Source organism: Trachinotus anak, unplaced genomic scaffold (genome assembly GCF_046630095.1).
Source record: "Trachinotus anak isolate AG129_WGS33_773 ecotype Australia unplaced genomic scaffold, CSIRO_AGI_Tana_v1 ptg000032l, whole genome shotgun sequence".
NCBI classification, from domain to species: domain Eukaryota; kingdom Metazoa; phylum Chordata; class Actinopteri; order Carangiformes; family Carangidae; genus Trachinotus; species Trachinotus anak.
In genome coordinates, this window is record NW_027273883.1 from 13,615,012 (window position 1) to 13,627,773 (window position 12,762).

At 40.8% G+C, this 12,762-nt stretch overlaps 1 protein-coding gene across 1 annotated transcript; it reads right to left on the reverse strand.

Moving 5' to 3' along the window:
* Window positions 1-46: 46 nt before the first annotated feature.
* stx17 (syntaxin 17) lies at window positions 47-10,826 on the reverse strand. Its single transcript, XM_071469511.1, has 7 exons — window positions 10,659-10,826; window positions 9,675-9,884; window positions 9,505-9,570; window positions 7,052-7,384; window positions 5,857-5,907; window positions 3,699-3,785; window positions 47-1,102 (listed from the first exon to the last, which is right to left on the reverse strand). The coding sequence occupies exons 2-7, from the start codon at window positions 9,795-9,797 to the stop codon at window positions 848-850; spliced, it is 915 nt and encodes a 304-aa protein (XP_071325612.1). The 5' UTR covers window positions 9,798-9,884; window positions 10,659-10,826; the 3' UTR covers window positions 47-847.
* Window positions 10,827-12,762: the final 1,936 nt, after the last annotated feature.

The following is a 12,762-nucleotide window of genomic DNA, read 5'->3' on the forward strand; positions in this document are numbered from 1 at the left end:
TTTACTGTTGTTTGCTGGTCTCTTTATCTAATGAATGACATTACTGTTGGAAGGAAACATTTTATTTGGCAGTAAACCAGCATTAGTATAATCAATACATGGCAGGTTCATAACTTAAGTCACTGAAATTATCTTGACGGTGGCACTTTGGCGCTTTTTGTGCAATGTTTGCTCTCATACTTTGCAAAAACAGGTTTGCATCTATATAGAGTATAATTTATATAAACTCTCAAGCAGTGCCACTTTAATTTACATTATTAAATAAATGTAACACCGCAGTTATGTTAAGCCAAAAAAAAAAAACATTGCTCTTATTGTAGTCTAGGTAGTACAGCTGTTCAAATTGGGACGTTATTTTCTTCATAAAAGGATATTGAGTCATGATTATAAAATTGTAACTAGCAAACCTTGGTAAAAAAAAAAAAAAAAAGTGTCAGTTTGAGGAACACATTAACTTGCATTTCACAGAATAATTGGGTCTGTTAAATTGACTTAATTTATTTGGTGCCAAGGACTTCTTTTAGTAAGTGGTGCTCACAGCTATGACCCAGCAGACCCAACCATTCACCAAGAGCTGTAGTGTAAATAGCTTTGCTGTTTTCAGAATTGTGTACAAAATTAGATTTGTGTCCTCAGAGAAACACCATTCACATCCAAACATCAAAGTATCCAACTCAGTTATTACATAACCGTTTCACAGCAGTGCTTGGTAACAGCAAAGCATGGAGTCCAGTGTCAAATACTGAGTCTCTTTGAGTCTAATTTGTGCTTCTGATTGGTCGGCCAACACAGAAGCCTCAGTGATTAGCCAGCAGCTGAGGTCAGAGGACTAACCACAACCGCTTGGTCATTTGTCCTTGATGGACTCTGTTTCAGCTGGTGGTTCTGGTGGTGGTGCTGTCAGTTGTTTCATCTGTAGATCCACGCGAGCTTTGCGGTGCTTCTGGACCAGGTTGCCCCCTGCATACCCGAGGGCGCCCCCTCCCACAGCAGCAGCCACTCCTGCGGCTTTGAACCCAACCAGCAGGCCAAGTGGACCTCCTAATACACCGCCCAGCAGCGCCCCAGCAACCGGCAGCACTGCCAACTTGTAGCCCACCGCCTGGAGAGACAGCAGAATGAGATATGTTCTAGTTTAATTTAACACACACACACACACACACACACACACACACACACACACACACACACACACACACACACACACACACACACACACACACACACACACACACACACACACACACACATTTTAGAGGCATTAGTACTTTGTGGCTTCAAGACAGTTTGAGATAGAGTTTGGATGTGTCTATCCTTTCATGATCACACATCGACCCACGGAAGGAAGAAGAAAAAAAAAATCTACACAAACAAGTCTGCATGTGTAAATGTAAACCGACACTTCCATAGCTGCATCAAAGCGTTTTCATTATCTTCATTTAGGAGAAATCAGAGAGATGTGGCCTGTGTGTTATTACAGCTGTTATCATCAGAGTGGAAGGTGCTCTTTGCTGATGGCAATTAATGACTGATTCTCTGACCATCCTCACACACACACACACACACACACGCACACACGCACAGGGACACACACTTGATTAACACTTCACCATTAAATTAATCTAGTTCAAAAGCTAGCATTGCTTGTCCCCACCCCTGTGGCAGTTGAGGGAATTTAAATTTCATCTGAGCCGAGTTAAAAGGACTCTGGGTACAGGTTGTAGATGATGGGAGGAAATGCGGGTTATGTGTGACTGCACACTGCGTGCGCGTGTGTGTAATGCTGTTTGACCTGATGACAGATTACAAGCTTTCAAACACGCGAAAACATCTGACATCCCTCTCATCTGCTTTATCTCTCCACACCCCCCTCGTCTAATGTGCAGCCCACTACATCTACCAGCAACCTTACAGAGAGGTCAACCTTTGTTTGTGTCACAATTTGGGCGAATTTAATTTGAATTAATCATTTAAAAAGACTATTTTATTATTTGAGGCATTTATTCTATAAATGTTAAGATTTTAACTGTTTAAAGGCCAGTACACCTACATTACAGAAAAATGAATTTCTCACTTTCCTTCACTGGTATCTAGCCATGCAGATACTTTTAATTGTATCTGTCTGGATTTTTTACATCAGTGAGATCAGAGACTCTTGCTGCCAGCCTAGAATTTTGATGGTAAAGCTCACACCGTAAAATCAAAATCTTAATAAGTGAAATTATATTAAATAAATTTTTTAGATGGATTATCCAGAGCCAAGGATCAACCTGCTGACCAACAATAACCAACCTACCACATGAGACACATCCACATAACGAGAACTGAAAATAATATACAGTACAGTAACGTGTCTTTCTTTAAAGATCAATTTTCACTGGCTCTACTTTCTGACAAAGAAATAGTCCCAATGAAAGTTATTTTATGCAGTATAACACGAGCACAGCTTCTGGATGGGATGTTGCTGTTAAATTGGTAAAATATAATTTTTCAATACTTTGAGCATCACTAAAGAAATGTTACTCACCTCCATTGTACTTGGGTTGTGGCAACAAAAGAAACAACATGCGCAACTCAAATGTCTTAAAAGTATAATGGGTGACAACCCAAAAAAATCACAAAATTGGCAGAAAAGTCGTCTGCACTCACAACTTACTATAAATGCACAGCAGCAAACAGAAACAAATTTGTTTCAGTGTCTTGGCCTTCTCCAGGGTTTTTTAGACGCGAGTGTGACCCACCCGTTTTCTTTGTTTGAACTGCGTGAATTGGGTACTTGAAGTGATCTATACGTACTTAGGTTGTGGCAGAAATCTCACTAACCAGCACATGGCTAGATAACACTAGAGGTAAGTGAGTAAATATGTCTTTTATATGAATTGAAAGCTGTGGTAGAAGATGGCTATGAAAATGCTCTTTTTTGAATTTCAGTTGTCCAGTGTTAGTATTTACAGGTTTTCCTCAGCACATAGGAATCACAACTCTGTGTCATCACTATCTCTGATTGTCTGTAATTACAGTCTGCTTTCCACCTCTATTATGTTCCTAAAAATGCGAGCAAGACAAAGATCAAAATAGATTACCTCATCTGACAGATTAACATTTCTTTCCATTCCTTTAATCCCAAATGAAAAATATTGGAAGTTAGAAAAAACATTTCTTTAATAAACACAACACCGGAAAATAGCTTGAAGTGGTGTGTGAATGTGTGTGTGTGTCTTACAGTTTGAGAAAAGAGCATATCATTCTGGGTATTACAGATCAAAAGTTCAACATTTCAAGTGTGTAATATGTGTGAAAGGCACTGAAGTGTCCTTCTGAGTTACACTCAGAGCAGAACAGTGCAGTGTATTGAATTGACAGTGGAGGCCCAAATGCTGCTCCTGAAAAACTACTAAACAGTCATTCAAACCTCTCCTTAATGCTACACACACACTCACACATAGACCCTCTCTTGTCTCCCCTCTCGTCCTATCTCTCTATCACTCTTCCTCCCCTCCACTCCTCTCTATCCCTCTTCTCTCTCTATTTCCTTAATTGCAGCTTTCCTCCGTATTCGAATGGATCAATAGGGACAAACGCTGTGGAATGGCTGGGAGGCAAAGTGCCATCGATCCCCCTATCTTCCAAACACCACGCACACAACACACGCACATCAGATCATCAGGACACACACACACATATACACATACACACACCTTCCCCAGGCTCTTGGTCCCCTCCTCCACGTTGGCAGCGGCTGTGTTGACGTTGTCCTCTATGCTGTCAATCTTCTCCTGCTGGGACTGATGCACAGGGGTTAGACACACAAACACATATTAACATACTCACATACACACACACGTACAAGCGAGAACCAATACATACAGTATGCATGTGTGAAAGAGCAACCACCTGTCGTGTACTAAGTTTTCTTATGTGTCCAGATTGTGCTCCACGGCACAAGATAACATGGGAAGGGTGTGTGTGAGTGTGTGTGGAGGCTGTAGGTATATTCAAGAGAGATTACACTGGGGGTGGGGCCATACGGTGTGTGTGTGGCATTGTGTAGATCTCATGAAATATTCAGAGTGGCAGCTGTCTCTCTCCGTGTGGGGGCTAGATAGACACAGTGACCAAACAACAACCAGAGCACTTTTCTTCTCCTTCTCCGCTTCTTCCTCACCTTTCTTCAGAACCACTTCCTCCTCTCTCGCCTCCTCTCTCTGAGTTTACAGATTCAGCTCCGTCCATTTTACCACTCCTCTTACATTGCCATGTAAAAAATGCCTCTTGCTTTTTGGTGGTGGTTTCAAGGATTTTAAACCTATTCTGAGTGAGGATGTCAGTTTTGAGTCTTGCAACTCAGATTTATTTGCTGATTGTTTTCTCTTAATCTTTTGGTAAATAAAATGTCAGAAAGTCGTTAAATAGTGAAAAATTCCCACAGCCCAAGGTGTCATCTTCAAATGTTTTGTTTTATTCGACGTCAAGGATATTCAGTGCAAATGCACTGGAGATGCTGGAGATGTTTGGCATTTTTGCTTTACAAAAGACATAAACAGGGTGTACAACGAATATGAGCCAGAAAATCAATTCAAGTTCAGTTAGGGACCTCTGCTACATCTCTCTCTCTCTCTCTCCATATTCTTGATCTTGAAAACACTAGTTAACAAAACAATCACAATACATCTCATCCTTTTCAGGAGCTGTTGGCTCAAAAAAGGGAAATTTAACACCTACAATTCCATGACAACTGGGTAAACTCCATCTACTGAGGAAGACAGACCTACAAAGCAACGTAAGAAATTAATTTGCTTTCTCTTTTTGGTGAAAGCTAGAGCCGAAAAAATCGTTTGGTTGACTGATAAGTGGATCAATGAAAAAAGCTTGGTTTTGCAGCTATGGTGGTCTTAATAAATGGAATGAAATAAAATAAACTGAATTTTTTTCTTAGCTTTTAGTCGGACTGAAAAAGAACATTTTAGAACCATATGTCACATTCACGTAACTTGTAGTGGGAATTTGCACACTGTTGAGATTTTGCACTGTAAATAATTAATAGAAGAAATACTTTAAAAAATATTATGAGATAATTTAATACTGTATGTTAGTTTTAACCTTATTAGAAACCCCTCGAAGACACACAAAGAAAGCACACAGATAAGCAAAGAAGCACTGGAACAGCCACTAACATGACGCACATACAGACACAACCACGCACTCACACACACTCAGTATTTCCACTGTGGCTGAGTGCTGGAATATTACTCCCCTAACGGCGTCTTTCACCCTAGAGACACCACAACAACATGTCTATGCTCTTTCTGCCCCCCCTCCAACCTCCTTGCCTCTCTCTGTTTTTCTTCACCCTCACTATATCTTCACTATCACTCTCTCTCTCTTTCTCTTTCACTGTTAATCTCTCCTTCCACCCTGCCTCCGTGCTTCTCTCCCTCCATCCCTGAGGATAGAGTGATAATCTGAGCCGTCTGTTCTCCACCTGCTCCGATGCATCCCTTGTTCCTCTCCTCTCCCTCTGTGGACAACCCGCTGTCCTCCCCCAAATCCTCCCTCTCTCCCCTGTCTACTCCTCAGCCTCTCCTCTTGCCTGGGTGAAGGGCCTCTGGGGCCCCAGCAGTAGTCCTGAGCTGATCTGTGTAACCTTCTCTCAGAGGAGCCGTACCAGGCAACAAAAGCACACACTGTCAAATACACACTACTTCCTGGAAACGCTATAGGCGAACTGTCTCTGTCACATTGTTTTTGTTCACAGGGGTAGCCGTGCACACATGTAGATAGACGAATGCATACAATGTCAAAATGCAAATGCAGCAGCCTAGGAAGTATAAGGCAGAGTTGAGTGTTTGTACTCACATGGACAAGCAGACAGAACTCTGTCACCATACCACTCAGCTCCTTCAAGTCCTGAGAGGAAAAAAATTACTGTATTTATTTCATTATGATGCTTATCACACAAATCTACAGCTACAGTATGTCAACAGTGTCAGTGTTGGAGAACAACAACAGAATTAACTAATGAGAGTAAATATTAATGTGTGTTATATGTATTACAGTAAAGCAGAGTGAAATAGGTGCATCTGTAGGAACAGGTAAGAGGGGTCAATTACATTAGATGATCCTGCAACAGCCATGAATAATGTATGTAACCATAGCAACAGTTAGTACAGAGCGTACAACTTTCTTGTACTTAATGTTTAGTGCTTTAATTTGAATTCAACATAGGCCTTTTTCACAGACAGTGCCTCGGTGGGAAGAATACAGGTGTAAGCAATACAATTAATGATGACTAAATTCAATTTAGCTGCTTCAGTTTCAGGGTACTACTATTGTTCAGGCTGTCACACTGTCACACTGTCACACTGCCATGGCTTACTGGGACACTTGAACAGAAATGAGCCATCGCTAATGTTGTAAGTGACACCCTGCAAAACAACTCAACAAACAGATGGACTTGAAAAAGGCCTATCGACTGCAATTTTTGTCAATTACCTCTGCACGTAATGTAGGTTTTCAGATGGTATTTAAGAAAACCCTCATGCTATGCAATATGTCAAATACCAGAGCTATAGATAGATAGATAGATAAATATTAATACCATATTCAGCACTGATTTGTTTACTATGATTAAAGCGGGTACCGTGGTGGGTGCAGGGATGAAACAATACATTCACTTCCTTAGAAAAGGGACAACAAGACAAATCTAAACATGGAGGGTAATAATACACCACAAGAACTAAGATTTGAGTAGTACCTTACTAAATTTAACACAATTTTTTGACAGTTTTCACAATTTACACAATGAGGTGAAGCTTGACATTACTGAAGCTATTTGTAAACTCTGTCATGGATGTCACAAATACACTGTACACCTTTCACCTCCATGAATACTAAAAAGTAGAGTTTATCCAACAGGGTTAGGGTTAAAGTTAGGGCTAACCCTAACAATAACATAAAAAAAGGAATAAAATAGAGAATGATTGCCAGACTACATGGTAGGGTACTGTTAAAAAATGTTGTGTATGGAATGATAGAGTCAGCACATGTATACCTCTTCCAGGTTATCCCAGGACTCAGCTGCACTCTGATCTGCAGGGATTTCTGGAAGGTAAAGTTGTATTTGCCTGCCAGATATCAGCTCATCACCCACATCATTAATAGCATGGCAACTGCTGGACACACAGCTGGATGGCTGAGCAGCAGGTGGTGGTGATGGTGGCGGTGCGGGCTGTGGCAAAGGGTTAGAGTGCAAAAGCAAGAAGTCTTGTGCAGCGGCTGACGCTCTGTCCCTGACTGGCTTGACAAGTGCTTCCAGTGCATCAGCGTCTTCGGCACGCACCCGAGCGCACAGCTTCTCCATCTCTCTGATGTTAGCTCTCAGCTGCTGCAGGGAGGCAGAGGAGAAGGGGGTTTGCCAGTGAGATTGAGTGTCACAAATATTGAATAAAATGCATGGAACTGGGATCCTTAATTAGGGGACATATGGACAAACAAACCTGTGGTTAAATCCAGACGCACATTTACAATCGATGTCAATGGTATTAATTTGTGCTGCCGTGTTACCTGCTAATATATCAACACAGGGCATAGAAATTTTCTCTAAACTTCATTTTGCCTGTTGCCCCAGTAGGAAAGAAATAAACTCTTCTAGTGATGGGAAAGGTGTGTGCGCGCTTTGGCAGGGGCTTAATAAGGTTCAGATATGAGGCTGGGGAAAACAAGCCCCCTCATCCTGCTGTGCCCTGAGGGTGACAGGAGGATTACATCCCAGCCATCAGCCCTCCAGGCCGTGCCACGACCTGGGCTCAGGGGGTCAATGGGCTGCCGATAACGCACTCTGCTAATTACAAAACATGAATAAACAAACATGCATACACTTGGCCTCACGTGCATAAAACTGAAAAACACACTGATTAACAGCAAGACAGGCAGGTCAGACACCTGTCAGCTTGCAAATTAACCGTGACCGTAAGTAGCTTGAACACACACAGACAGACCAACCGACCACAGACTCAATAGCAGATATTCATGATACAACAGTATTGACCACACTCCCCTGTCTCACAGCATTTGCTGGAGGTGCTGTGGTGAAGGTGGGGATACTGAGTCTGCCTGTGCACTCCTCCTGGGGGTCAGCTTGGTGTTAGGCTAGTGGGAGTACATGTCAATCATCAGCAGGGGGAGAGACTACAGTCTGTCTTTCCGAAAGGAGGGACAAAGGATAAAAAAGCAAAATAAAAAGCCTAAACAGACTGACAAACATACTCAGCCATCTATTTTCTATATATCTATTGTATCTATCTATGCAATACACATATGCACACACATACAGTATATACACATCTAAAGCAGAGGAGACTAACCCCTACTCTGGATTAACACCATGAAGACATGAGAAAGCACTCTGTGTGTGTCCCTGGGATTTGTAGAGTAATGGTGAGAGAATAGGTGTGCGCCTGCTTGGAGTTATTTCACCTTCAGAGACATGGTGGCTTCCAGGCAACAACATCCCCTAAGGCATTTCACACCCACCATGTGAACAAGTACACAAGTCCTTACACACACACAAGAGATGGTCCGTTTGAGGTTTGGTAACGGTTCTTTTCTTGTCCTGATTTTTTTCTTAAGTACATGGAATTTCTATATAGAACATTCATAATTCAGTTCTTAATAACTAATTCAGTCTTTTTCATATGTATCTAGCTGTTTATGTATAAAAAACAGAAGGTAACATCTTCTGGGCAAGCAAACTCTAAATAAATAATTGAAACAGATTTATAATATTATTTTCAACCATATCACATGGCCTTCCTCAGCAGATGGAGTTGCTTAGTTGTCATGGAGAAGATCTAGTTGTTATCGTGTGACCTGGTAATGTAATAACAGTTGGTTGTTTCAGACAATACAACATTCACTTTGCTCATTGTGGTCCAGCAGGATTCAATAGGCATTTGTCTGAGTCACGTGTTGATGACTGACACTTACCTCCTTCACTCAAACATCATCATGAACACTGTCTATATTTGACTGGACAAAGGCACAACTTCCTGTCCTGCCACTGGTCATCACTTTTGATTTGCAAACTCGAAAGCACTGGTCTCTCACATATCATAAACTCAGCTCCTAATTGTCCGGAAAATGTGAGTCACAAATCATATGCTACGCTGTTGCAGGGTCATGCTTATTCAGGAATTTTGAGCCTGTGAATCACATCGTTATTTAAACAATCCTCACATTCACATATCTGCCAGGCTCAGACTTGAATAATATAGGTAATGCCTCTGTGATGACATAGTGGAGGGTGGTTTTTGGTTGAGAAGTTTAGTGTTATAGGGACACTGGAATATAACGAATAGCTTAATGGTTAACAAAATAACAATATGGCTCATATCTTATATCTATTCTAGAGAATACAATGACATTGACGGGCCAGTAACCTCTCTCTATCTGTCCCATACACAAACACAAATGCCTTTCCAGTTTACTGAGTATCTATTATTATACCTGAACAGTTCTGCTGGCATTGATATGCTCCTGATGAAGGCGATCCCATTGCTGGCTGTGTTGGTACTGTGAAAATGAAAGAAAAATTATCAGTTGTCCATCTGTTGACCGGAAGTACGAGTGTGGATGTGAGGGTGTGATCATGTGTCCAGCCAGATTTCAGCCGTCACCTTCAGTATGTTATTGTGGTGTTTCTGCAGTCTCTCCAGGTCCGTGGGTAGAGCCACTTTAATGAACTTGTGGATCGGTGCCTCTAGGCGCCTCAGTGTCAGCTTGTTGCTTTCCTCTGCCATGTGTCCTGCTGACTGCCCACAGCCAACACCTCTGTGTAACTTTAGACACTGCACCTGCTCAGCTTTATCTATCTTCCCCCACAGACACTGTAAATACCAGCAGAGTATGATTTTGATAAAATACATAAATCAAATTAATAATTTCTGTGACACATGCGAGTCTGCCCACACATCTAAAATTGGCACCTCCTTAAGATGAATACAATTTTTTTCACCATCTTCTCAGTGAAAAGAGTAAGTGAAGTATTACTTGCACATACGACATCTACGCTGAAACAATGACAGTTAGCCAACAGAAAAATGTATTGCCAATAATTTGTATGTTTGATTTATCATTCAAGTCATTTATCAAACATAAATGTCCAAAAGTCTCTGTTTCTAGCTTCTCAAATGTGAGAATTAGCTGTTCTTCTATACTTCAGATCACTGTAAATTAAATATCTCTGGCTTTTTTAATTGTTAAGGTTAGGCTGGAGAATTGTGACATGCATTTTTAATAATTAAGCAATTAATTGAAAAATAATTGACAGATATGCGGTTGTTGCCCTATATAATACTATGTAGATGTTTATAATGGTGTCAATTGATATTACTGAACTATATAGTCAGTGAGGGTTAGTTCAATGGTTATTAGAAGCCAATAATAATCCTAAGCTTCTCAGACAGTAGTATTAGGGGGAGTCGGGGGTGAGACCCAAACCCCCCAAAACATGAATAGGGTTTTGTTAACATGTTATACATTGTACATGTCAAAGAAACAGTTAAGGTAGCTAAATATTAGCGCTTTAATCTCGAAGCACCAGCCTACTGCTAACCACCTCTGAGGTAAACGAAACTTACAGGACATACGGCGACACTTACCAGTAAAAATATAATTCAAGGATATATTTTTTATTCGCTAAAGACTGATGTGAGCCTCCATCCTGATGTGAAGATCAACCTTTGCATACGGTCGCTGATTTACGGCAACGCTTTCGTTTTTGTTTCTGTCAGTTTCGTGTTTGTAAACAACTCTCTTCCCAGTGCGTCCACGAATAGTTTCCGACGTCAACCAACACCCGCAGCACACTGTGTTCCTCGTCACCAGGTCCCGTGGCAGGATCCTTTACGAAGTTAGTATGATATTTATTTATTTATTTGATCGTGTTGTGTTGTAGCAGAAAGATGCAGCATTTGACACAAAAAAGTTGGTATGTAACAAAAACATCTTACAAATCTAAAATTCTGTTTAATTTAAATTACAGATTTCTTCTGAGGACACAGAAGTAAAGTCGTAACATATCTCAAAATGTAGGGTTGAATGACATGAGTAGTTCATGTTGTGCTGTAGCACACATATAGGCTATATTTTAGGTATTCTGACATAATATTTAGACTAAATATCCCTAAATTTCACTTTTATTTGACAAAACACTAAACAAATTGCAATAACATTGTTTTTGTGTTCCTCACTTTGACTAGAATGAAGAAAGTTACAAGTTACAGAAAATATAAATGAATGGTTAAATTAATAAATAAAATGAGATATTTCTTGAGATTTTAATTTTTTTTACCTTAAACATTTTTTTTTATGGCAAGTCAAAATTGCCTTAGGTGGGTGGGGTTTTGCTTTAGGTCTTTGGACTTTCCAAAATCCTTGCTACAGCTCCGCTATGGGGTCATAATTCTTTAAATGAAGGGCAGTTATGAAAGTGACTGTGGGGTCACTATATGTCACGATTACTCATAAAAACTACACTGACGGAACATCAAAATAATGTGACCATGGTAACATTTCAAGCTGTGGCAAAACACAACAAACTCCTAGCCCAGGCATCATTAAATAACAGATATGAATATCATATACCATTAAGGTTATAGAAAAGAGATTCGCGGCTTGATTTAATGTGACATATTTTCTGTTTTTTCCATTTAGCTTTAAACAGTTGGCAGCAGATATAAATAGCATCAATCCTGTGGAAAGAAACATTAAGTACGATATTTTTGTTTGTGCTGTGTCTGGAAGAGAGACAGAGAAAGAAATGGGGTTCCCCCTCCTCTACTCTGAGATTAGCCTACGTGAGTGGGTCTATTGCATGTTTCCATTTCTCTTCTTCAGCACCTTTTACCTTTGACATTTAGGCCAACCCCCCACACACTCTTCCCTCAGCGGATGCTCCATGCGAGGGGCCACAGTAAAACACACAGTCCCCAGCTACAGGGGATTTCCCCTGGTGCTGTACACATGTTGTATATGTGTGTGTGTGTGTGTGTGTGTGTGTGTGTGTCTGTCTGTCCACTTCCAGGGGACTCCCAGATTTGTTGCAGACTGAGGGGGAAGAACAAAGCTGACAGCAAAAGTCTAAACAGCAAATCATCAAAAATGTTTGGGTTCGTATATCTGCCCCCATGTTTGTGTGAGGAAGAGAGAAAGTGTGTGTGTGTGTGTGTGCGTGTGTCAGGAGGACTCAGGTGTCCATCGTTTCAGTCTAATCCAGGAAGTTTGTCAGCAGGGAACGCCATTCATGTCTTACCTCCTGCATCTTACTGTTTTGAAAGCAGGTGTGATCAGCACATCCTGACGTCTCAGTGGGCATTTTGACCTGTCATAGTGGGAAAAGCACAGAAGCACAGGTCTTACTAATAACATTAACGGTGGCTTTGTTTTAATACACGTGTAACAGTGTGACAGGGGGCCAGCATACGTAATACCAGCACCCTGAAACTTGAAGCAGCTAAATGGAATTCAGCCATCATTCATTTTATTGTATACGCCTGTGCTGTGACATATCAAAATGTCTTCCTTGTACAAAGTCTGATATCATGACAATTTGACAGAGGTCATCAATAAGAACTACATATCAACATTACAAATGGAGATTTTTATTTGCTGCCAGGGTATTTTTTTAAAGAATATATTTGGAGTCTCAAAGGAGCCGTTCGACATTTCTGAATGGATTAGGATAAGTTATGACCCCACAGATAG

Bases quoted from the DNA above. Each gene is read 5' to 3' on its own strand.
- stx17 (XM_071469511.1), bottom strand. From the start codon at position 9,797: ATGGCAGAGGAAAGCAACAAGCTGACACTGAGGCGCCTAGAGGCACCG. The intron at 5,908-7,051 runs GTATACATGTGC...TTTTCCTCTCAG, and splicing joins CCTGGGATAACCTGGAAGAG to GACTTGAAGGAGCTGAGTGG. The intron at 3,786-5,856 runs GTGAGTACAAAC...CCTGTGCATCAG, and splicing joins AGTTCTGTCTGCTTGTCCAT to TCCCAGCAGGAGAAGATTGA.